General features: G+C 44.8%; 1 protein-coding gene across 4 annotated transcripts in view; it reads left to right on the forward strand.

Moving 5' to 3' along the window:
- The window catches only part of LOC101949407 (ubiquitin-conjugating enzyme E2 E2), a 313,447-nt gene that overhangs the window by 77,771 nt on the left and 208,376 nt on the right, over positions 1-27,300 (forward strand). The window contains exon 3 of one of the 4 annotated variants that reach the window (XM_065583476.1): positions 1-25,663. This exon is cut by the window's left edge and continues 38,252 nt beyond it. The exons of the other annotated variants lie outside the window; for them this stretch is intronic. Coding sequence (XP_065439548.1) covers positions 3,877-5,235 — 1,359 coding nt within the window. The 5' untranslated portion in view covers positions 1-3,876 and the 3' untranslated portion in view covers positions 5,236-25,663. Of the gene's footprint in view, positions 25,664-27,300 lie in introns of those variants that run through there. 4 annotated transcript variants of the gene reach the window in all.

Below are 27,300 nucleotides of genomic sequence, written 5' to 3' on the forward strand. Positions count from 1 at the left end.
TTAAAATCTACAGTAGAAAGTTTCAGGCTACACGAACTCTCTATTTTCAACAACTTCTTGGAAAACAGAAAATTGTAGTATTTATGAACTTCATTCCCAAAGTCGTCTTGAAAGAGCAAAACTTTTTGGTTTTAAATTTAATCAAGCAAAAAGACTAATTCCTCATTTTATGAGGAGCAGTCTGCCCAGTTTGGAGCCTGGGAAGCAAGGCACTAATTTACAAAACTAGAATTACCATTTTTAATAGTTATTCACCACAGACATTATTACACAAAAATTCATGATCACTAGATTGGCAGACATGAAAGCATAGCAGTCTGAGAACCAAAATATTTATTTTATTAGGGCCTAATCCTTACTCAAGCATGGGGGAAAAGTCCAATTGAAGTATTGCCAATAGTGGTATTGCCCAGAAAATAGAGAATTTACAGGAGAACGTGTTGTTCCATTGTTTCTGGATTGGTCTACTCTACAGCTTATGTTGACCTAATTATGTCAGTGTCTACACTATAATGCTGCTTCTGCCGAAATAAATGGCCCACTACACCGAAATAACTACTCCACCTCCACGAGAGGCGTAGCGCATATGTTGATGTAGTTAGGGCAACGCAGTGTCTGTGTAGACACTGCATTACTTACATCGCCTGTAGGCTGTCAGCCCTGAGTGGGGCTGATAGCTGGAGCTCCCCCACACCTGTGCTGACACTCTGAGCTGGGTGCTGGGCTCATAGCTTCCCCCTCCGCCCCCCGCCCCGGGGCTGACAGCCCTTGCTCTCAACCAGGCACTGGGATCACAGCTGTGAGTTAGGGCTGTCAGCACTGGGGTGGGGCGGGCGCAACTGTGAGCCCACCATCTGGATGACAGCTGAGGCTGTCAGGTTTGGGGTGGGGGAGGCCCAGCTGTGAACGCTGTGCCCGGCTGATAGCTCAGGCTGTCAGCACACAGGCCGGCGGGGGACCCCCCATGAGCTTGCAGTCTGGCTGATAGCTGGGGCTGTCAGCACCGGGACGAGGGATATCCCAGCTGTGAGCCCCATGTCCAGCTGATGCTGGGCTCCACCTGTCAGTGTCCAACAATGCCTCACTTCAGTCAGAGGAAGTGCTCCTGGTGAGGACATGCACCACTGACAGAAGAATCATAGTGTGGACGTGAGCCACCACTTTAGTTATGCAGTGGCTGTATGTCGACTTAAGTTGACTTAATTTTATAGTGTCTACAAGTCCTCTGCATTTCCCTCTACTAATATTTTGGGAGTTTTACACTCTGGAAAACATTCTGTCTGTTGTTGAAACGCTTTCAGACATTACTAGGTGGGAATGATGGTGAAAATGCAGGCTGATGATCAGATGTGTTCATAACTGATAAAAGGTACTGGGCATAAATGGAACCACTTATTAGTCACAAAAGCACAATCTCCAGTAACACTTATGTGAAGTAGGGATAGATTCTGTTAGCTCCGTTTTTCAAAAATAATAAAAATGAAGCTTAACAGTCAAAAATAAAGAAACTGGATGGAGCTAAAAAGGAAATTTTGGCAGAAGATGAGGGAAAATACAGTAAAACTATCTAGCATCTGAAGTTTAATTTTGTATTAAGATCAAAATAAAACATTTCCTAATTAGGAGTTTATTATCTTAAATGAATTGGAAAGTTCAATATTAGCAAATTTAGATTAAGAAAACAAAACAAAACCCTAACTCCCACAGCGTAAGAAATCTGTAAGAGCCTAACATAATATTAATACATGGACTGATAGTAACAAAAGATTTAACAACAAATACATTCACTATGATTCGTTTAAAATAACAGAACATCTACATTCCAAAAGGCGATAAATACGTTGAACGGGGATTTCCGCTCTGGTCTGGATATCTATACGGCAGTCATATGGCCAATGAGGCAGCAAGATATCTGCCTTCTCTTTGTAAAAAAATGTCAGACATCCTGGTAATTGCTGGTATGGCCATAGTATTTGGAGGTGGGGTGGTGGTGGTGGGGGGAGGGTGCTGAAAGAGGGTAGTAAGGGCCCTCCTGACTGGGCTTGGTGAGAGAAATGGGTAGCCTCTTTTTCTAGAAAGATTGAGGGAGCATGACTGATGGCAGTGCAGAGAGATGAATTTGATGAGGCTAGAGCTCCAGTGGATGTGGGGGTCATGGGTAGATAAGTGATGTTGAGAATAACTGGGAGGTGCAGGGGGTGAAGGAGAAAGGACTAGGCCAAACTGTAAGATCTCCAGGTGGTCCTGTATGGTAATGACTTCTAGAGGAGCTGTTTCTCCTATAACCAGGCCAGAAGATATAAGGTAGCTGTTGACCGCCTCGATGAGTTCTGGGATGGGCTTGACCCATGTCGGAATCTGATGTTGCCACATGAATTCTAGGTCCATAAAGTTACCAGATGCTCCCTTCCAGATGGATTTCCACCACGGCCAGATGTCTTACGCAGAAAGGGAACTGAAGGTTAATAAGGTGAAGTGCCACCACTGACAGGGTGTCTGTGAAGTGGTGCCATGGGTGCTGTGAGGCAAACCTGCAGCCACACCAGAGCTGCTCTCTCCGCTACATTAACTTACTCTTCCCATAGAGCCTGCAGTGACTCAGCCTTCAAGCATACGGAAGCAAATTATCTCTGAAGAGAGCCTGAGTCAGATGACCCCCAGGCTCAGGTATTTCCCCAACCCCATCAGAGCTGCAGATCAGTCCAGGCAACACTACTACCCGCCCAGGAACCTTCTTGCTGCCTCACAGCATATCACATTCTTCTTTGAGTGATTGTTCATGTCCATTCCAAGCAGGTGTGTGCGTGCCGCGTGCACGCCAGCCGGAAGATTTTACTATAGCAGTGTCCGTAGGGTCAGCTTCGGTGCCCCCTGGAGTGGCACCTTCATGGCTCTGTATATAGGGGCTAGCCGACCCCCCCACCCCCTCAGTTCCTTCTTACCGCCAGTGACGGCTAGCTGGAACTTCGCTTGCTCTTCAGCAGTCGTGGCAGTGTTCCGTCGTTGTTGTAAATAGTTTGTTGTTTAGTGTTAACTTAGTTAGATATTAGTTGGGGGGGGGGTTCCCCAAGTTTTCGTCGCCCCGCTGGGGCATGCCCGGGTCCCCAGGGTTCAAACTCTGCCGGGACTGCGGGAAATTCATGCTGAAGAGTGACCCGCACTCTTCGTGCTTGAGGTGCCTAGGGGAGAGCCACCAAAGAGATAGGTGCAGTATCTGCAGGGCTTTTCGCCCCAGGACTCTCAAAGATAAAGAGCAGAGACTTAAAGTCATCCTAATGGAGGCAGCCCTGCGGCCGCAATCAGATCCCAGGCCTACCGAGCCGGCACCCAGCACTTCATCCTTGGTGCGCAGTGCCCCGGCACCGGAGATAAGTCATGAGGCCAAGGCCCCCAAACCCTGGCACCGGAGAGAGTCGGCGCACAAGAAACCATCCTCGATGAGACACCGTTCCCCATTGCCAGTGCCAGTTAAAAGGAACAGGCTGGTGAGGGAACACTCTCCCCACCGGGACTCTAAAGGGTGGCGCCGTCCAAGAGTGCTACAGGACAATTCGCGCCGCAGACCCATCCGGCCATCCCGTTGGCTCCTGCCCCGGAGAGGGTATGGTCGAGTCCGGAAAAGCCTAGATCCCCAGATATGATGGAGGAAGTGCGCCTCCCATCGACGCCGGAGGCGTTTGAGGCTGCCTCAGATCTCTTGAGCCTCCCGGTGCCGGCGTTGCCGTACCGGTGCACAGAACCTCTAGCTACCGCTCGGCCCCATTATCAATCTAGGGGCAAACCGCACTGCTCTTGCCGCGCTCCCCGCGCCGTGCCACTCTAGCGGCACCAGTGCAGACAGCACCCCCTACGGCGACAGTGGGTACCGTGCCTCCTATGTACTTCTACTCAGAGACTTCGGACTCGGAGGTGGACTCATACCGCTCTAACAGATCGAGGAGTAGGCGATCGTCCTCGCGTACGAGTACCCAACCGTACCCACCGCAGTGGCAGCAGCAGTGGCAACCGGCCCCCCAGTGGCCGTTCTGGACGCTGTGGGCCTACCACCAGTCAGTGGGTCAGGCGTACGGACCCTGCTCACGAGCCGCATCTGTCTCTTCGACGTCGGCGGTACCGCCGCTAATGCCACCACCACTGGCACCGCCGTCTGACAGGAGTGTGCCACAAAGGAACATGGCACCGCCTAGCCAAACAACGGCACCGACGGGGACCTTGCTCCCAACACCGCAGGCACCATCCAGCACACCTCGTCGCTTGGTGTCGACCCCAGTACCGGCCGCGGTGCCGCATCCTGAGCCCGCACTGGCCGCGCAGCCTGAGTACCGTGTGCCGCAGGCCCTCGTAGAGGGAGAGGGGGTAGATGAAGGCCCTCTTCAAGGGATCTCTTCCTCCTCATCTCCGGATGAGGCAGTAGCGGGAACTTCAGCGGCACCGGCCCTAGAGGACAATAGGATCCTCCAACAGCTGCTTACTCGAGCAGTCCAAAGCCTCTTGATCCAGACTGAGGAGATCGAGGTGGACACGGATCTGGTGATTGATATCCTGACCCCGTCAGGCCCATCCAGGGTAGCCCTACCTCTCATAAAGACCATTACGGACACAACCCGCACCTTGTGGCAAACCCTAGCCTCGTTGGCCCCTACGGCCAAAAGGACTGAGAGGCGATATTTTGTTCCAACGAAGGGCTATGAACATCTTTATACACACCCTTCCCCAGACTCCCTAGTGGTAGATGCAGCCAACCAGAGGCAACGCCAAGGGTTTCAGGGGGCTACACCTAAAAATAGAGAGGCCAAAAAGTTGGACCTGTTTGGGCCCAAGGTATATTCAACGGGGGGCCTGCAGTTGCGCATTGCCAATCAGCAAGCCATAGTGAGCCGGTATGGACACAACATGTGCTCGGCTTTGTCTAGGTTCGCGGACCTCCTTCCGCAGGAGTCGCGAACCGAGTTTTCAGCCCTGGTTGAAGAGGGGAGATTGATTACCTGGGCTTCCCTCCAGGCGGCCTTGGACGCGGCCGATTCAGCCTCATGCATGTTGGCGACTGGTCTGGTCATGAGGCGCGGAGCCTGGCTTCAAGTTTCCGGCCTCCCTCACGAGGTCCAACAAATGATCCAGGACCTCCCCTTCGAAGGGCCCACGCTCTTCTCGGAGAAGACTGATAAGAGGCTTCATAGCCTAAAGGATTCATGGACCACCCTCCGTTCATTAGGCCTACACACCCCTGTCACTTAGCGTAGGCAGTTCAGGCCACCGCAGGCCCCTCGGCCGTACCAGCCTCAAAACTGAGGGGATGCCTTGCACAAAAGGCCAAGTACGGGCAGGAGGAGGCAACAAAACAGCAGCCCTTCGGCCAGTCATCTGCCCAACCAAGGCCTACACAGGGGCCTACACCGCCATTTTGATGGCTTGGTCGAGGACGACCTCCCAGTCAGAACCCTGGATCCGTCCAACCTTACCTTCTCGTCACATCTGTCCCCCTTCTATCGTGCATGGGCCCGGATCACATCGGACGCTTGGGTGCTTCGCACGGTAGAGGAGGGCTATTCTATCCAGTTCTCCTCCCTCCTGCCCCACCAGCCCCCCTCCCCGTCCCTCTTCAGGGACCCCTCTCACGCGCACCTTCTACTTCAAAAAGTTCAGTCCCTCCTCGCATCAGGGGCAGTAGAGGAGGTTCCTCAGGAGCTACGGGGCAAGGGCTTCTATTCTCGATATTTCCTAATACCGAAAGCGAAAGGGGGCCTCAGACCTATTCTGGACTTGCGGCATCTCAACAAGTTTGTGAAGAAGCTCAAGTTCCGCATGGTCTCCCTGTCCTCCATCATTCCTTCCATGGATCCAGGAGACTGATATGCCGCCCTCGACTTAAAGGACGCATACTTTCATATTGCGATAATCCTTCAGCACAGGCGTTACCTCAGGTTTCTCGTGGGCAACGCTCATCTACAATTTACGGTTCTGCCCTTTGGTCTGTCAGCAGCCCCAAGGGTCTTCACGAAGTGCATGGCAGTCATGGCAGCCTTCCTGCACAGGCAGGGGATCCAGGTGTTTCCCTACCTGGACGATTGGCTCATCAAGGGCAGGACCAAGGTGCAAGTGGAGGCTCAGGTGGTCTTTACCAGGCAAACCTTCCCCGCACTCGGCCTCTTACTCAATGAGGCCAAGTCCACACTATCTCCAACCCAAAAAATCACATTCATAGGAGCACTTCTGGACTTGACACACGCCAGGGCATATCTCCCAGAGGGCAGATTCCAGACTATATCCAACATTATTCTCGGCCTCCAACGTTACCCGACCACCACAGCAAGAAGCTGCCTCAAATTACTAGGGCACATGGCGGCATGTACCTACGTGGTGAGACACGCCAGACTCTGACTGCGCCAACTCCAGTCTTGGTTGGCAGGGGTTTATTGGCCAGTCAGGAACTCCCTAGAATCAGTGGTGACATTACCTCGGCCGGTGTTGGACTCCCTTCAATGGTGGCTCGACCCGTGGGTGGTCTGCACAGGATTTCCTTTCCTCGAGCCCTCCCTATCCCTGGTAATGGACGCATCGGATTGGGGATGGGGTGCACATCTGGGCGGCCTCAGAACCCAAGGCCTTTGGTCACGAGAGGATCTTTCGCTCCACATCAATGTCAGGGAATTAGCCTTCAAATCCTAGCTGGCAGGCAGGTGCGTTTCTGTCCTCACGGACAATACTCCAACGATGTTCTATATCAACAAACAGGGTGGTACTCGCTCCTCTCCCCTTTGCCGGGAGACCCTTGCATTATGGGACTTTTGCGTACAGAGCGTAATTCACCTGACAGCATCCTACCTCCTGGGGACGCACAACGGGCTCGCAGACGCCCTCAGCCGCTCGTTCCAGGGTCACGAGTGGTCTATCCGCTGGGATATAGGTCTCTCAATTTTCCGGCTCTGGAGTCATCCCCAGGTGGACCTGTTTGCCTCCAGCGAGAGCAGGAAGTGTCGTCAATTCTGCTCCCTCATGGAACGCAGTCCGGGGTCCCTAACAGACGCCTTTCTCTTCTCTTGGGCAGACGGGCTATTTTACGCCTTTCCCCCGATTCCCATGGTTCACAGAGTAATCCTCAAGGCCCACAGAGATCACGCTCGGCTCATCCTGATAGTGCCTGCGTGGCCGCGCCAGCACTGGTACACGTCTCTCCTGCACATGTCTATGCGGGTGCCACTCAGGTTGCCCCTACTACCGGACTTGATCACACAGGATCGCCGTCGCCTGCTTCACCCGAACCTGGAGTCGCTCCACCTTACAGCTTGGATGCTCCATGGCTAAACCCTGTGGAGTTGCAATGCTCTCATCAGGTCAGGCAGGTCCTTCTGGGTAGCAGGAAGCCCTCAACAAGGACCACGTACTTGGCCAAGTGGAAGCGCTTCTCCCTCTAGGCCACACAACAGGGTCAGTCTCCCTTGCTCGACCCGGTCCCTCTCATATTAGACTATTTGCTACATCTGAGGCACCTGGGACTGACTCTCTCGTCGGTTTGAGTACACCTTGCTGCAATCTCGGCGTTCCACCCTGGAGAGGGGGTACCTCAGTGTTTGCGAACCCACTCATTAGACGGTTCCTTAAGGGCCTTGACAGATTGTTCCCGCACATCCGTCAACCTGTCCCTGCTTGGGACCTCAATTTGGTCCTGTCCGTCCTCACAGGGCCCTCCTTCGAGCCGCTGGCTTTGTGCTCGCTGTTATATCTTTCATATAAGATCGTGTTCTTGGTGGCTATCACATCAGCCCGGAGAGTGTCAGAACTCAGAGCTCTAACATCTGAACCTCCATACACCGTCTTCCACAAGGACAAGGTCCAACTCAGGCTGCACCCAGCGTTCCTGCCTAAGGTGGTTTCCCCATTTCACATGGGTCAAGACATTTTTCTCCCAGTGTTTTGTCCGAAACCATACTCCTCTGCGAGGGAGCGTAGGCTGCATTCCCTCGACGTTCGCAGGGCTCTCGCTTTCTATATCGAAACGACTTCCTGAAGGATCTTGTCAACCCAACTTTTCGTCGCCGGGGCCGACAGGATGAAAGGTCACGTCATAGCGAATCTCAGCTTGGATCAGAACCTGCATCCGGGAATGCTACAGTCAGGCCAATATACCAGCCCCGCCTATCACGGCCTACTCCACAAGAGCGCAGGCCTGTTCCGCTGCGTTCCTGGCCCAGGTCCCAACGCAGGAAATTTGTAGAGCAGCCACCTGGTCCTCAATCCACACCTTTACGGCGCACTACGCCATCACACACCAGGCCAGAGATGATGCTGCCTTTGGCCGCGCAGTCCTCCAGTCTGCAGTGACCTCCGACCCCACCGCCTAGATTCTGGCTTGTGAGTCACCTGCTTGGAATGGACATGAACAATCACTCGAAGAAGAAAAAACTGTTACTCACCTTCTCGTAACTGTTGTTCTTCGAGACGTGTTGTTCATGTCCATTCCAATACCCACCCTCCTACCCCACTGTCGGAGTATCGGCAAGAAGTAACTGAGGGGATGGGGGGTTGGCTGGCCCCTATATACAGCGCCATGAAGGCGCCACTCCAGGGGGCGCCAAAGCCGACCCTACGGACGCTGCTATAGTAAAATCTTCCGGCTGGCGTGCACGCGGCACGCACACACCTGCTTGGAATGGACATGAACAATACATCTCGAAGAACAACAGTTACGAGAAGGTGAGTAACCGTTTTTTTCTTGACTCCTATCCTGCTCCTGATCCAGTTACTGATCTGCTTCAGCCTTGCCTCTGCCTCCTTATCTCCTCAGACTCTGACCGACTGGCTTCAACCTTTGGCTTGTATCTGGACTCTGGCTACAGTACTGACTTGGCTTGTTCACAGACTCTGATCTCAGTTCTGACCCCAGCCTGTCCCCAGATCTCAATTCCAGCACTACCTTCAGCTCAGTCCCAGCCCTCTGCTCCAACTGGTAGGCCTGACTACTGGGATGCTAGAACAAGAGGACTTATACTGTTCCCAAGTGGTACCTTCATTCAAGGTTGGGGCCTGGAATTTCCCAGCTGGGAGATGGATGGACCTTTTGACGGGCAGCCTGAGACAGTGACCCATTCCACCACTGTAAAGGCACAAGCCTGCCAAGTGTCATTCGTTCTTGTCTGCATTGGGAAGGCAGGGCCAGATGGTGCCGAGTTGCATGAGCACTGGTTGTTGCATGAGGCCAATGGGGGTCGGGGTCTGGATCTGGGCAGGTCTGACTGGGTAGGGTCAGGACGCTGCTGCCTTTTCCTGAGGACATTTCCGTAGTCGGCTATCGGTTCTTATGCTAAGATCAGTCCCGGTGCCCAAATTGTTTGGGATTTCTGTATGGGCCAGTTTGTCCTTCACTTTGTCACTCAGATGAAGCTGTAAATGGTGGTGCTATGTGGCTTCGTTCCATTCCCTGTCAGCTGCGAGGGGACGAAATTCTGCGGCATAGCTGGCAACTGGCTGGTGGCCTTGCCTCAGGGCCGAAGTGCTGACTCTGCCATGCATGTCTGGTTTGGGTCGTCGAAAGTGGTTGCCATAGCCTAGATAAAATTCTCCAACTCCCCCACAAGGGGCCTAGATTGCTTCACCAAGGGGGATGCCCAGTCCAGTGCCTCCCAGGTTGGGAGACTGATGATTAGCCCCACACTGGCTTTGTCAGTGGGATAGGTCTGTGGCTTTATCTGGAACAGATGGCTCCAAAGCATGCCAGAATTTTTTCACACTGAAAACAAAGTATTTTTTTTTTTTTAGCCTTGTTCACAGAAATGGTTAAACTGTTATATCTGAAATTTTCCAAAACACTTCAGCCTGAGTCAGACACGAGCGTCGAGATTTTTGGCCTGAATGGTTGAAAGTTTGCAAAGTTTATGAACAACGGGAAACAGGGTCTTATAATGCAAAGTGTTGGACAACCTTAAGAATAGGCGGTGCTATTAGCCATGCCTATATTGAAAACACAGTTCAATGTCAACTCAACTCAAAACAAATCTTTACCAGAATCTTTACAGTTCCTGCCTGAAACTGGGTTCTGCTGCTTGACCTTATCTTATAGCTTCTGCCTATTAAGGCTTCTACCCCTGTTCCCTGCAGGTATCTCCCACCACGCTTTCCATCTTGCTGGTGCAGAGACCCACCTCCTGGCTCCTTCCCTACCAGCTCTCTTCAAAGCAGCTCTGTCTTATAGAAAGTCCTGCCTCCAGGCTGCCATCACATGACGCTTGGTCACCTAAAGCAGCCATTGGCCTGACTCTTCAGCGTACTGGAGCCTTGCATGTGTGCCAGAACTAGTGCACTGTTGATTTTACAATAAAGGATGGGTTGGAAGACAACTGTATTTACCGCTCTGTATCATACTTGCTGTAAGAAGAACAGGAGTACTTGTGGCACCTTGAGACTAACAAATTTATTTGAGCATAAGCTTTCGTGGGCTACAGCCCACTTCTTCAGATGCATACTTGCTGTATGCAGCCTGTGTCCTGCTCTGAGCCTTCCCTTATTTCTTTACTTAGTATTTATTTACATTTATGAGAAGGGTCTGCCCTAAGCTGTAGGTGTCTTTTGTCTCTAAATGCCTCCTCCTTAGCTTTCTGTTACTGTCTTTTCTGTGACATCCTTTTGTCTACTTTCGTTTTCCTCGCCTACGCTTTTTCTCTCCATCCTTTAGTGTACTCACCTTTTCTTGCATTCTACTTCTTTGCCAAACTCGTTCATGTTCATTCAGCCTCTGAATGCCTGTGGATCTTACTCTGAGCTCAGCAAGAGCTATGTTCAGGACATGTGCAGACTGGGCTGACTTACTGGGAGGCCTTGGGTAAGGGGAGAGAAGGGAGGGGAACGTGTGATAGTCTCTGTGGGGTAGTATTTGAAGCTTATGGGCATTCAGACAGAGTGTTGAGCTGGCTCATGGCTCCTTCACTTGGACAGTCTGCAAGCGTTTACAAAACCAGTATCAACAAAAATAAATAAAAGCTTTTGTATGGGTGAGTGGGATGCACCCTCCAAGTCTTCAGGAACACACTTTCACTCTACTTTTGTGTTCATAACTACAGATATTTAAAAATAGTTATTTTTAATTGCTTTCTGTTGCTTTTTTCTTAGTCAACCTGAATCACTATGGAAGCATTAATACCCAAATGAAAAGACTCCCAAGAGTTAAGCTTTTTTAAAAAGTAAACGTTTAAAAGTAATAATGAAAGTGCAATTAATCATGACTTTTTGCAAGTACTTAAATTTGAAAATAATGTGAGTAGATAAGGTTGACACTAAACAAACCCAGAATTATCTACTAATCATTGAAAATGCCGATAAACTGTATGGAAACTATACTGATTAATATATAGAAAATATGCATATAACTTAATCTATTACTATTTTAATATTTATTTTTAAATGAATTTTTAAAAATTTAATACTGTTTCATATTTTCTTTTTAAAAATATAGTTTTTCAGGACAATTGTTTAAAACGTATGTATAGATGGAAAAAGCCTTCAGTAATCTTTTTGTGTTATAAGAAAATATTATACAAATCTGTATTTCATATTTGTAATATTAAACATAATTATCTCAATGAATTAATTGAAATAGATCATGCCTGCCAAGAATAGCCAAAGGGTAGATGTGAAAGCGAATGTTCATGTAACTGTATAGAAACAGTCTATAGAAAGTTTTGGTATGTCAAAAAATTTTTTCTTTTGGTGAATATATTTTAGTAAGCAAGTATTAGAAATTAAAGATGGAAAAGTTCTAGAAAGTGGACATATATATTCCCTTGTGAGTGCAGGATTGTTCTGTGGATGAGCAATCCCAACCAGGCTGTTTCGTTTGTCTTATTAGAAAATAAGATACTGAAGTCTAGCTGTATTAACATTGTCCTGAACAATTTAAACCAATTGGAGAAGCTTTATCATGAAAAATTTCAAACATACTTCACAAATAATCCATGATTAAATCTGATTTTGCAGTTTCCACTGATATGATTACAGTTCATAGACTTATATTAGACATGACAAATATATTTCTGTTTGCACCAAATATTATCAGGGTGTTATGTCTATTTTGACTAAATACTTTTCTCACTTATTGTATCAGTTCTTACCAATAACCAATCCAATGCCTTTCAGGTACCAAATGAAGATCTCAATGAAATTTAAGATACTGTTTTAAAAGTCTTATATGCGATAGGCAATTTTATTTGGGCTCTTTGAACTATTGTAGGTTCTGCAACCATGAGAGAGGTGACTTTCTTTTAAATAAAAATATTCATTTGATTCATTTGATGATATTTGTATTTGTACAGTGATTGACAAAATATAAAGAAAAACTTGAATATCCACAGGTGACTGGTTTCTTGTGTTCTAAAAGTGGGGGGGGGGAAGCTACTTCATAGTCACTTGCACGTGTTATGCTCCAAGTTGGAACATTTAAAAATCTCTGATTCATTCTGTAACTAGCTGCCAACTATTTCTCCTGCTTAAGACAAAGCAGGAAATTATCCATGTTCTTATTGCTGTGCTGTTGAATCAGCTAAATGAATCAACTGTTAGTATGAAATAAGGTCATAGATGAGCTGCCTTTTAGAATGTCTCAACTGCCCTGTGTTCACGTTTACACTGAAATATGCCATTAACTCTCCTGATACCAACACACACGGACCCCTCAACAGAGATGTTAAACTGCTTGATGTATTTTGGCGATGGGAGAAATAAGTTTCTCAAGCTGGAGTTTGTTGATTCTTCCTTTTTTTGAGTTATAACTCTAGATAAACCCAACTTTTAGAATCTACCAGAATCTGCTTGATAAAATATTTTATCACTCTTTATGTCCTATAATTATGCTTTCCATATACATAAGATGATGCCCCAGATTCATCCTGGGGTCTAGACCAGCTTCCATCTCTGTATTAAGGGTTTTCCATCATAACCACTGCCATAGCATCTAAATGGTTTCTTGGTAATCTGAATAGTGAGGTCCAAAGTAGATTTAATGGAATACTGGGTGTTTGCTTTTCACCTTTTTCAGATTCTGGGGGGCTGTTTTGAGTATACTGCTTTTAAATAGAAAATGTAGCCTTCTACTTTTAATAGAAAAGTTGTATCCTAAAGGATGGGCTTTTATCATGTTCTAAAATTGACCAGACATTTTAGTTTAATTGAATGATCTCATTCCACAGCCAAACTCTCTTTATTGAGAACACTTTCTCTTGCTCTCAGATGCTTTGTCCTAGTTTCATTGACTACATTTTCCTGAAGGAGCATCGTTACTTTAAGGGGTCATGGACGGAGAAACAGTCATTCATGCAGCTGGATCCTGATTCATTGATGGCTCTGAAAATAGGGACCCAAACCCTTAAACTTGACAATTGAATAATATTGGGACCCAACAGAGAGTGCAGAGCATGGGGTTTCTGAGGCATGTTCCTATGAGGAGGAGTCAGGCTGGCAGTTTGCACAAACTGGAACCTCTAGAATTGCTTCTACATTCAGCGCCGAATAAACTGAATTACAACAATCCAGTCTGGAGACGACAAATGAGTGGATCACTGTAGCCATAGCCTCATGGAGTCTCCTAACAAGGAGGTGGGTCTTTGTGAAGGGGATTATATTGGAGAAGGGAAGTGAGGAGGTGGGGGGAAGGAAGGATTTGGATATTGTGTTGCTAGAGGCATTATGGTACAACATTCTCTGAAAACCTTGCCTTAGAAAGATTATTTTAAGTAATTGATGAGTACAGTTGCAATAACAGTTGATAGTAAACAAATTTACTCTTAACATCATACATAAGAAAATCTTAAATTGTAGTGTTTAAATTGTGGCTGCTTTTTGCATTGTGTATTTCAAGTTTTTAATTCAAAATGATTTTTTTTATTTTAAATTTAAGTCACAAAGGCAACATTAGAAAGGCAAACTAGGCAGTGTTTGAGTAGGTGAATAAGTGGCTGCTGTGGAATTATTATTATTTGTATTATTGTAGCATCAAGGAGCTCACATCATGGGAAAGGATCCTGTTGCACTAGGGGCACTGTACAAAGACAGAACACAAGAATGGTTCATGCCCCAAAGATCTTACAATCTAAATAGAAGACAAGAGACAACAGATGAATAGGCAGTTGTATCAGTGCCAAACCATTGTCAAGTTTTTTGTAGGCATCATGGAAAAAGGATGTTTGAAGGAGGATAATGAGGCAACTTTGCAGATGCTTACAGGGGATGACTCTCACACAAGGTGCTAGTTTGAAAATTGAACAATTGGGTGGTGGAGGCTGGCATTATTGACCGATCAGAACCGGGGTTCATATTTCAGTACTGAATGAGAAATGAGTGGTAGGGTAGGTTTAGGCCAGGAAGGATCTTAAAAGTGAAGAGGAAAAGCTTAGGTTTGATGTGATAGAGAAGGAGGACCCAGTGGAGGGTTCATAAAGGGCTGACATGGTCACAGCGATGGACTAGGAGAATGTTCTTTGCGGCAACATTCTGAATGGTTACAAGTGGTGCAGGATTACAGTTGTCAGTGCCAGAGTACAGGATGTTGCAGTAATTGAGATGTGAGATGATGAAAGCCTGGATGAGAGTTTTATCTGTGTGGATGGATACGAGAGGCTGTATCTGAGAGATGATATGCAAAAGGAATTTGCAAGATTTAGAAATAGCCGTGATGTAAGGATTTAGATTTTTGCGTTGAAGGTGATGACCAGGACCTGACTGATAGGCAGGATGATGGTGTTGAGCAAAGAGATGGGGGTGAAGATTGCACTCTGTTCTAGCCATATTGAGCTTGCCCTGGCAGCTGAACATTCCTGAAGAGATGTCAGAGAAATTGGCTGAGATTTTAATTTGGACAGAAGGATAGGTCTGAAATAGAGAGGCAGATCTGCAAGTCACCAGTATAGTGATGATAGTTAAATTTGTGTTTACAAATGAGAGTACCCTGAAATAAAGTATAGAGGGAGAAAAGAAGGGGAACCAAGGACAGAGCCAGTGAAGGTTGGAGGGAGGATGAGGAGGATCTGCCAAAGGACATGCTGAAGGAGCAATTAGAGAAGTAAGAAGAGAACCGGGAGAGATGAATGCATCTGTAGTAAGTGGCTCATGCAGTGTTGGATAGTGATCTAATTTTACATCTGATCTGAGGACCACAATGGAACTGAGATAAAAATATTTGTATTTCAACACCACTCAGCCACTCTTTGACACTAACTGGGTCTAGCGGTGATGAAAGGCAGAATTCAAAGCTATACTCTTATCAGGGCAGTGAGTTTCCCTATTTTAAGGTTTTCATCCTTTGTAAGTCTCCAGAGTGTGCTCATTTTGAGGGAGAAGAGATGGATATGGAAACCAGGTAAAATTTCTTTTGTACTATTTAGTGTGGAATGCATGACATCTTTATGTTGTATGGGAAACAAAGGGTAGTAGATATAAAGTGTGTGTGTGTGTGTGTGTGTGTGTGTGTGTGTGTGTATGTATGTATGTATGTGTATGTGTGTGGAGCTGGGAGTTGTATGGAAAGAATATTTTATATAAGAACAGCCCCGAGGTATTTCATTAGTGATTCTCTGGAATATATGCGGCTGAAGGAATTATGCCATTTTAAAAAAGATGCCTTTCTGTATTGATTACCACCTCTTTCCCCTACACTCCATAAATGGATGATACAAAGGTAGAATGCATCAGGTCTGCGAGTGAAGTATGTACTACAGTGATGCATGTGCCTTTCGGACTGATTTATGCTGTATCAATAAGGTTAAAGGGCCACAAACAATATTTTGTAATAGATTCTGTGCTGTGTTTTGCTCCCTTTGTACTGCTTAGATCATGCAAACAGAGACTCCCGGGGGAATTCTGTGCCACTGTGCAATGCAGAATTTTGCAGAAATGAATGTGCATTGCAGAATTTACTTTCCCCCACAGAAATGGGCTGCAGATCTGCTGGCTGCCACTAGGGGCTGCTGGACCCAGCAGAGCCCAGCTCGCACATAGAAGACATTGATGGGGGAGGGACCAAGGAAGCTAGAGGGTTCCTGACAGCTGCAGTTCCCAGCATGCCCTGAGGGAAGGAGAGGGCACTGTGCAGGAAATTCCATGCAAGCCTGGGACTGTGCATCAGGCTGTATCTCCCTCTGGATCCTTTAGGTCTGGGGGGAGAGAGGGTAGGTGTCAGGTCTGAGGGGGCCATGGCTGGACTCTGGGGGAAAAGGGGTGTGGGTATCTGGGCTAAGGGGAACCCGTAGCTGGGTTCGTGGGGGGGTGTATTGGCAGTGGGGGCGGGCCACAGCTGGTCTCTGGGGTGTCTGCCCTCCTGACTGGACATGCCCCGCTCCAGCCGGGGAGCAGGGTCGGGAGCCATCCGCGCGGCTCCTGAAAGCAACAGCATGTCCCCCCCCTCCAGCTCCTACATGTAGGGGCAGCCAGGGGGCTCTGCTCCGCATGCTGCCCCCACCCCAAGCGCTGCCCCCACAGCTCCCATTGGCCAGGAACCGCGCGGGAGTGTAGCTGCGCCTCCGCGTAGGAGTCGGAGAAGGGACGTGCCGCTGTTTCCGGGAGCCGCTTGAGCCACCCCCACCCCTCCCGTGCCTGAACTCCCTGCCCCAGCCCTGATTGCCCTCCAAACCCCTCAGTCCCAGCCTGGAGCACCCTCCTACACCCCAAACCCCTCATCCCCAGTCCCACCCTGAGCCCACACCCCCAGCTGGAGCACCCCCACACACACATGCCACCCTCCCTGCCCCAGCCCGGAGCCCCTTCCCACACCCTGAACTCATTTCTGGCCCCACCCTGGAGCCCACACCCCCAGCCAGAGCCCTCACTCCCCCCACACACCCCAACCCCAATTTCATGAGCATTCGTGGCCCGCCATACCCAGATGTGGCCCTCGGGCCAAAAAGTCTTCCCATCCCTGTTCTATTCAGTTCTCCCTGGGTAGAGCTACACTGTGGCTGGGAGTGAGCCTCCCAGCCAGGCTAGAGAGACTTGGGCTAGTAGGGCTCTAGCTAGCACACTAAAAATAGCAATGCTGACATTATGACAGAGTTGGGCTGGCCACCTGAGCTTAAGCCCACCTGACCCCACCCCCCATGTTTAAGATTGGGTGGCATTGGCAAGCCCTAATCTCTGCCAGAGCTTCAGCGTCCACACAGCTATTTTTAGTGCACTACTTAAAGCCCCTCCATCATGAGTCTGTCTACCCAGCTGGGTAGACAATCTCCCAGGTGCAAGATAGATATACCCTAGGGGGTTCCCACAGTTTGACAGGTCAGCATGTGATGGAGCTGCCACAGCAGCTATTTTCTCCCTTCCCTTTAATCCAACAGGTGGCCAGTGGGGGAGCTGCTGATCAGCTGCCCCAAGGAAAAGAGAGCAGTTTCTCAGAACTGCTCCTAGCTCATGTCAGCACTGCTGCCAGGGAAGCAATAGGAGACTGATGGGGCTGATTCAAACATTTCTTTTTAAAAATCAAGACAGTAAATCTTATGACTGTAGAGAGCAATTTTATGAACTTGAGGAAATTTGGACCCCATTTCTTGGTATATTCGGCTAAAGAATGCTGCGATAGCTGAAATAATGCCAGACTTCCACTCCATCTGAACTCTCTGCTTTTCTCCCTCCTGTCCTTTTTTCCTATTTGTGTATGTCCTTCTATTATTTTTTATTATTATTGCTACCTTGCCCTAACATGTTATGTCTGTATAATATTGCCTGATTTTGTGTAGTCTGGTCTTGCAGCTTTGAAAAGTTGTAAAGTTGTATAATTACATAATTTCATTGGGTATCCTATTAAATGTGAGGTATTTGGTAACATATACAATCTGTAAGTTTATTGTTTTTGTTTATTAAAATGAATAAAATATTAATCACAAAAAATCACACACCAAATATAAATTTTCTTCTTAGCACAGTCACCCTTGGGGCCACAGGTTAGACATCACTTATGTACTATACACATGGAGTTCTGTAAGTAAGATGCAGATAGTCTATCAAGGAGAAATTGTGCAAGCTAGGTTAGGTAGTGAATTTATACTGCCCTGGACACTGCAGCTTGAGGACGCATTTAAAATTACATGAAACTCTTGTATGTTTGGGACTTAGTTGGTATGCCTGATCATTTAGGAAAATATGCTAATTTGGAATAATATAGTTAGCATTTTTCAGGTTTAGTGTGGATAAACTAGTCAGTAGCTTCTACATAGGGCAGTAGGCTTAACAGTGTCAACAAACAACACTGACAGTATTCAGAGTCATCAGATTCTCAGCTGATGGTATCACTAGGTCATGCATTAGGTAAACATATTCATTGTTTGTTTAGGAGTTTGCTGGGTTAACAAACCAAATGGATATTGTTACCATAATTTTCATAATGCTAAAACTTAGTTATTCTCTATAATAAATCTCCAAAATCTGGAAACTGAAATGTTTCCTTGCAAAACGTTTTCTCCTGTAATGTGTGTACTCTGGTTTGTTTCTTTTGATTGCACATGAGAGCTGGGCTGTTGCTTGAATTGATATTTCTTTTAAAGATAAATGTTGAAGCATTTATTTTAAGAAACAAAATGAAACAGAATATCCCAAAATACAGTTATGTAGACTTTGCAAACAGATATGGTATAAGGAAAGAAACTAGGCAAAATGTTGGGGTTTTTTTCCAGTGTGTTTAAACAGGTTTGATGCCAGAATTGGATTATCTGGATTCTTTTTTGTTAAGTATCAGTGATGAAACATAAATGACTAGAATATTTGTTATATTGAAAAACTTTGCTCTCTTGGTTACTGTATATTGATATATTTCAAACAAATGCCAATAAAAATGGATAAAGCAATATAACAGTACTGATCCTGAAAAAAAATCATCTTGTACTGGTTTCTCTTACTAATTAGAATGTTCAAATAGTTAAAAAGTCACTGTATTGTAAACCCTTCCTGTTTGGCAAGAGAATTTCCTCTTAATTCCCTTAAACAAAACAACTGATGTGATGGAAAACATACCCCTTCCTTCCCTTCCGCCCACGTGCACCAATGTACCCAACCATAAACACCTTCCTTGGTATCATGGGTAGGCGACATGCTCCAACAACCAATCATTTCTTGTTTATTCATAGCTAAAGCTAAGATTTTGTCACGGGTATTTTTAGTAAAAGTCATGGACAGGTCACGGGCAAGAAACAAAAATTCACGGCCTGTGACCTGTCCATGATTTTTAATACATAAATATCCCTGACTAAAACTTAGCAGCTCCTGGGAGGCCCCGGGGGCTGACGACTAGCCTCTGCACTGGTCGAGGGGAATGACTGCCTCCAGCCACCCCTATTCCGACGCCCCGGGGACTGCTGCTCGGGCACTCCCCAGGGCCAGCTGCCCCAGGACCGCTGCTTGGATGCTTCCCCCGGACCAGCCGCCCAAGCAGCAGCCAGTGCAGCTGGCCTTGGTGCTGTCCCTGGGACCACTGCATGGGCGCTCCCTGGGACTGCCACTCGGGCGCTTCTTGGGACCAGCCAGGGCTAGCCTTGGGTCCGCTCCGGACATTGCAGCTCCAAAAGTCATGGAGGTCGTGGAAAGTCGCGGAATCCATGACTTCCGTGACCTCCTTGACAGAATCGCAGCCTTATTCGTGGCATATGGCTACTTTTTCCTCTCTTCGAGCTGCACAACAAGAGCTACGTCAATTCTAGAATTGTGCTAGGATTGGAGTAGCTCCTTTAAGTTGCATTTTGGAAGGGTAGGATGAACAAGTTCAGTGTAGGGAGCCATTTTAGATGGAAAATAACTCATCTGCATGAGTTACTCTCAACCTGAGTATCTCTGCAATTCTGGGATATGTGTGGGGAGGGGAAAGGGCCCTGTGAGCAGATCAAGCTGTCACTAGCTGCTACCATCCCCATCCCTAGTGTTTGAGGGCTTATATGACCCAGAAGGCCATAAATACTTCAGTTTGCTGATAGAGCCTCTAGAGCTGAGGACATTTTATACTCGCTGGTGAAACTACTAAGGGCATAGTAATATTTAATATAAAGTTAGTTGTGTGTTTAGGATTTGGTGTTGGGTATAAGATAGCATTCTGTAAATGACTGGGTCGTAATAAGGAAATACGTCAGTGAGGGAAGTATGAAGGTCAATTCCTTCACCTGCAAAATCAACAGGTTTGTATTATTTTGCTCAAAGTTGCACAGTTTTTTTTGTAGCACAAAGTTTAGGCTGTGCAACTTTTCTTAAGTGTGGAAAAATGATTTGATATGGTCTGATGGCAGTAAACTACATGTCTGAAGTTTTATAGACATTTCACTTCAATGAATTTAAAAAAAATCGTGTATGAAGCTCTGAATTCAAGGTACGAATGAGTCAATCCTAGCTTTCCATATTCCTCCTTTCCCTTATAGCCAAATGGGAATAACTTTCGAAGTTCAAAGAGATGGGAGAAGAAAGAGTGATAAAGAAATCTAGTGAGAGAGAATCAATGCTTAAAGTGTGCATAGAATCATAGGACTGGAAGGGACCTCGAGAGGTCATCTAGTCCAGTCCCCTGTACTCACGGCAGGACTAAGTATTATCTAGACCATTCTTGACAGGTGCTTGTCCAACCTGCTCTTAAAAATCTCCAATGATGGAGATTCCACAACCTCCCTAGGCAATTTATTCCAGTGTTTAACGACCCTGACAGTTAGGAAGTTTTTCCTAATGTCCAACCTGACAAGTGGTCCACAAGAAGTTACAGACCAAGCCAAAAAAAAAAAAAAAAGAAGAGAAAAGTTCAGATTAAATTGAGTCAGGTCACTAAGTGGTTTACTTTAATCACTGTTTTACCAAAGCTGCTGTTTCTAGATTATGATACATCCTCCCCCTCCCCGGCCGCTTTCTTTAACCACTAGAGAGAATTATATACAGGATACTGAATGATAAAAGATAAGAGACTGATTCTGACAAATAGGGAGGAACTGGTTGAAAATTTCCCCCAAAAGTGGAAATGAGATCACTTTATGAAGGATAAATATATATGAAAATATAAAAAAAAACCCCACAGTCAGGTAGGACAAAATTGGAAAGACCAAGGTACAAATTAAATTAAATTAGCTAGGGACGTACAAAGTAACAAGAAAATATTTTATAAATACCCGAGGAGCAAGAACAAGGATGGGGTCGGCCCATTATTTAATGAGGCGGGAAAGACAATAACAGAAATTACAGTAATGATTGAAGTATTAAGTGCCTTTTTTGTTTCATTTTTTTTACCAAAAAAAGTTGGCAGTGATTGGACGGCTAACATAGTGAACATCCATATAAATGGGGTAGGATCTGAGGCTAAAATATGGATATAACAAGTTAAAAATTATTTAGACAAGTTAGATGTCTTCATGTCAGCGGATCCTGAATAAATACATCCTAGAATATTTAAGTAGTTGGCTGAAGAGATCTCGGAGCCGTTAGTGATTATCTTTGAGAACACGTGGAGGAAAGGAAACAACCCAGAGGACTGGAAAAGGACAAATATAATACTTATCTATAAAGAGGGGAATAAGGACAGCCCAGGGAATTATAGACCAGTCAGCTTAATTTTAGAACCCAGAAAGATAATGAGCAAATAAACAATCAATTTGTAATCACCTACAAGATAAGGTGATAAGTAATCCCATGGATTTGCCAAGAACAAATCACATCAAATGAACCCAATATCCTTCTTTGATAGGGTAATAAGCCTTGTGGATAGAGAGGAAGCAGAAGATGTGATGTGACTTTAGTAAGACTTTTGATAGTGTATCACATGAACTTCTCAAACAAACTGGGAAAATATAGCTTAGACGAACCTACTATAAGGTGGGTGCACAACTGGTTGGAAAACTGTACTCAAAGTAACCATCCGGTCAGTGGTTCACAGTCAAGCTGGACAGGCATATTGAATGAAGTCCCACATGGATCTGTCTTAGGTCCAGTTCTGTTCAATATCTTCCAAAATGATTTAGATAATAACAGAGAGAGTATACTCATAGTTTGCAGATGGGAGGGGTTGCGAGCACTCTAGAGGGCAGGGTTAGAATTCAAAATGATCTTAAAAAAATGGAGAAATAGTCTGAAATAAATAGGGTGGAATTCAATAAGGACAAATGTCACAGTACTATACTTAGGAAGGAATAATCAGTTGCACAAATACAAAACAGGAAATGACTGCCTAGGAAGGAATACTGCAGAAAAGGATCTGGGTTTATAGTGGATCAGAAATTAAATGAGAGTGCAACTCTGTGGCAAAAAAGCGAACATCACTCTGGGATGTATTGGTAGGAGTATTACAAGCAGTTATTCTTCCCTTCTACTCAGCACTGATAATATCTCAACTGGAATACAGTGTCCAGTTCTGGGCACCACACTTTGGGAAAGATGTGGCTAAATAGGAGAAAGTCCAGAGGAGAGCAACAAACATGATTAAAGGTGTAGAAAACATGACCTACAAGGAAAGAGTGGGAAAAAATGGTTTGTTTAGTCTGGAGAAGAGAACACTGAGTGGGGACATAACAGTCTTCATGTACTTAAAAGGTGTTATAAATGGAGGATGAGGACAGGGCAAGAAGTAATGGGTTTAAATTGTAGCAAGGGAGATTTAGGTTAGACACCAGGAAAAAATTTCTTAACTGTAAGATTAGTTAAGTGTTGGCACAAATTATCCAGGGAGATTGTGGAATCTTTATCATTGGATTTTTTTATGAACAGTTTAGACAAACACCTGTCAGGGATGGGTTAGGTAATGCTTAGTCCTGCCTCAGTGCAGGAGACTGAACTAGATAACGTATAGAGGTCCCTTCCAGTCCTATATTTCGATGATTTGATAATTTTCCCCTAGTTTTAATGCCATTAATTGGACAAAAGAATCATGCTAGGGACATTTTAAAGAAAATGTATTGAGGTTAATAAAATGTGAAATTATTCTTTCATGATGATAAATAAAAACTGTTCAGTGCTAACTCTAATTTCCTGTTTCTAAAACTGATCTAAATTTGAATGTTTTTTTTCTAGATACAAGGTCTACTTTTTTTAAAACCAATTGCATTTTTTATATGATGACCTAAATGACAAGATACTTTAACTACTATTCTAATTAGGTCATTCAGATTTTCATTAATTTCATTGTCTGATTTAAATTTAACCTGATACCTATTGTACATGTGCATGATCTCACCAGATAAAATAGCCTCACATTCTATTTGAAATAGACAACAGAATAATCATTTTAACTATGAATACCTTACCTGGGTCTCACTGGATTCCTGCCAAAACCCGAAGACAGTTATCAAGCGCTTTCTTCCAATTATTTGGAATAAAAGAAAATCTAGGATTAAACTGTCTGTTTAGCAGCACGTAACAGTGACATCAAGGGAATTCTGTTGGCCATTTATAATATTAGATTCTATAATATTGTCTCTTTGACAGTAAGCCTCGTTTTATGTTTCTTCCTCTTTAGCAGCTGTTAAATTAGGTTTATTCTATTGTGGATTTCGAAGGTCATAGTTTTAGTGTTTTTGCTTGTTAGCTGTGTGACTGAAATATTATTTGTGAAGTGTGAGCAAATACATCTTCCTTCTTGCTGAAGGGATGTGTGTGTTGAATTCCCTCTCAACCAAGAGTAAATGTCAAGACTACTCTTCACTATTTCAGACCATGAATCTGGAAACTTCATTGGGTTGGTATGAGTGGAGGATTCGCTATCTCCTGTTATTTCATACTGTGTCGCAAGAATATTTTTCCTCCTTTTTTACAAGAGCAGCCATATACCCATGATCACATTGAGCCACTTATGATGATAGTTCCACAGCTTAGTTCATGAAAAGAGACTGTTAAGAAAAGCAGTAGAGTTACTTGGGAAAGATTACTGTGTCCCAATTATAAGCTGGTTGTGCATTAATATCCAGTGTTCTCTGCTTCTAATAGAGCATTCCATCTCCGGAGCTGAAAGTGCTTTGCAAATATTGATAAATTAATCGTGACAACACCTGGTGAGGTAGACAGGTTTAATTCTTTTTTTAACGCGTGTCCAAGGTCAAATGAAGAACTGAATCAGAGCTAGGGATTCATAGATTCTGTGGCCAGAAGGGACCATTGTGATCATCTGTCTGACCTCCTATATAGCACAGAGTATAGAACTTCCCCCAAAATAATTTCTAGGGCATCTTTTTTAGAAGAAAATCCAATCTTGAACCTAGATCACCTGGGGTCATGTCCTGTGCCTTAACTACAAGATTAAATTGCCCTTCCTTAACACATGACATGGTGTGCCATTAGCAGTCAGTGTTTTCCCAGTCTAGGTGATTTGAATAAAGTTTTTTGTGTTTTTTTTTTTTAATTACTAATATCCTATATGGGTTGCTGATGCAGCTTGAACCCAGAACCTTGAGATCTATAGCACAGACCACTAGCACTTGAGCTAAAGGATTAAGTCCACTAGATGGTGGTAGTAGTGCTGTTACCTATTGGGCTACTCACTAGAGGTGGACATAACACAAACTTTGTCAAATTTTTACTTAGAATTTTAGAGAGGGAACTTTTTATAAGCAATTTTTAAGAAGCATTAAAATTATTTATTATTCGTATTACTTTTGCACCTGGGAGCCCTTGACATGGTCCAGACCCCTATTGTGTTAGCCGTTATATAAACACAGAACAAAAATGGTACGTGTGTTCAAAAATCTATTTATTCAGAATTCATATTTACATTATTTTAAATGCATTTATGTAGCTGGGAACCCTCCATGCCTTCTTATTTTTTATTTTTTTAGGTTTTGATCTGTTACTGGTGAGCACTCATACTCCAGTTGCTCCTGTTTTGTCTAGTGAGGGAGAAAAAGCTCCCTCCCTTTCCTTATTGTGACAGAAAGCTGTTTTGTTGTCATACCTGCTCATTTATGATCTAGCAGACATTTTACAGTTTTATTATACCATCAAAATACCTTGGTCCGGTGGGTTCTTATGATTGTGATCAAGGAGTATCCCATCCAGTTTCAGACTGTTCCACCTCTCTCCCCTCCCCTCTTCAGAGACTGTTATCACAAGATATTTTTCAAACAAAAAGTCTACTTCTCTACCGGTCCCAGTTTGTAGGAGGGGGGTTTCTACTCCCAGTATTGCTTAGCCACAGAGAAGAAAGGGGAATGCAGATCCATCCTGGATCTTCAGCATCACAGTGCCTTCATCCGTCATTTCAAATTCAGAATAGTCATCCTACCTTCTGTCATCCCCTCTTTGAATCCTGTGGACTGGTCTACAACTCTCAACCTGTAGGACATCTCTTTCCACATTTCAATGCTTCCAGCACACAAAAGATGCATTCCGTTTTTGGTAAGAACATTGCACTACCACTAAAGGGTCCTCCCCTTTGGCATAACCATGGTCCCAACAGTGTTTACCAAGGTTTTCCTTGTAATGGCTACCCACTTAAGAAGTGCAGGAGTCCAGGGATACTGTTATCTGCACAGCTCGCTGATCTGGGGCTCTGCCCTGCAACAGGTCATGGACTTGATTCATAAGACCCTGGACCTCTTTACCTCTTTGGGCCTCAGGGTCAACAATGATAAATCCATACTGACTCCAACACAAAACATCAAATTCATAGGGGCAGTGTTAGATTCCAAACTGGGAAGCCCATACTTCCTCCAAAAAAGTTTCATGCTGTGATGGACATCATGCGAGAACTTCAAAAGCAGTGTACCATTGGGTAAGAACCTTTCTGAAGTTTTCAGGTTATTTGTCAGCATTGAGATTAGAAGGGGTGAGATCAGTTTACTACCCAACAGTGACAGGATGAACAAGATAGTCTCCCTTCCCAGAGAAATTTTGTCATCATTAAACTAGTGGATACAGCCCTGCATGGATAAAAAAAATTATTTTAGGGCTGTTAAGTGATTAAAAAAATTAATCACAATTAATCGCACAATTAAAAAGATTAATTGCACTGTTAAACAATAATAGAATACCATTTATTTAAATATTTTTGGATATTTTCTACATTTTCAAATATATTGATTTCCGTTACAACACAGAATACAACATGTACAGTGCTAACTTTATATTTTTGATTACAAATATTTGCACTGTAAAAAAAAATAGTATTTTTCAATTCACATAATACAAGTACTTTAGTGCAATATATTTATCATGAGAGTTGAACTTACAAATGTAGAATTATCTACAAAAAATAACTGCGCTTAAATTTAAATTAAATTAATGGAGATATCCTATCTCCTAGAACTGGAAGGGACCTTGAAAGGTCATCGAGTCCAGCCCCCTGCCTTCACTAGCAGGACAAAGTACTCATTTTGCCCCAGATCCCTAAGTGGCCCCCTCAAGGATTGAACTCACAACCCTGGGTTTAGCAGGCCAATGCTCAAACCACTGAGGATAAATAAAACAATGTAAAACTTTAGAGTCTGCAATTCCACTCAGTACTACTTATTATTTACAGTGTCACCTGAAAGTGAGAATAGGCATATGCATGGCACTGTTGTAGCTGGCATTGCAAGGTATTTACATGCCAGATATATTAAACATTCATATGCCCCTTCATGCTTCGGCCACCATTCCAGAGGACATGCTTCCGTGTTGATGATGCTCGTTTAAAAAAAAGTATTAATTAAATTTGTGATTGAACTCCTTGTGGGAGAATTGCATGTCTCCTGCTGTTTTACCCGCATTCTGCCATATATTTTGTGTTACTGCAGTCTCGGATGATGATCCAGCATGTGGTGTTCATTTTAAGAACACTTTCACTGCAGATTTGACAAAACACAAAGAAGGTACCAATGTGAGATTTCTAAAGATAGCTACAGCACTTGACCCAAGGTTTCAGAATCTGAAGTGCCTTCCAAAATCGGAGAGGGAGGAGGCGTGGAACATGCTATCAGAAGTCTTAAAAGAGCAACACTCCGATGCGGAAACTGTAGAACCTGAACCACCAAAAAAGAAAATCAATCTTCTGCTGGTGGCATCTGACTCAGATAATGAAAACGAACGTGCATCGGTCCACACCGTTTTGAAAAGTTATCAAGCAGAATAACAACACCTCTGGAATGATGGTTAAAACATGAAGGGACATATGAATCTTTAGTGCATCTGGCATGTAAATATCTTGCAATTCCAGCTACAACAGTGCCACGCGAATGCCTATTCTTTCTTTCAGGTGACATTGTAAACAAGAAGCGGGCAGCATTATCTCCTGCAAATGTAAACAAACTTTTTTGTCTGAGTGACTGGCTGAACAAGAAGTAGGACTGGGTGGACTTGTAGGCTCTAAAGTTTTATATTGTTTTGTTTTTGAGTGCAATTATGTGTAAAAAAAAA

The sequence above is a fragment of the Chrysemys picta genome, chromosome 2, assembly GCF_011386835.1.
Source record: "Chrysemys picta bellii isolate R12L10 chromosome 2, ASM1138683v2, whole genome shotgun sequence".
NCBI classification, from domain to species: domain Eukaryota; kingdom Metazoa; phylum Chordata; order Testudines; family Emydidae; genus Chrysemys; species Chrysemys picta.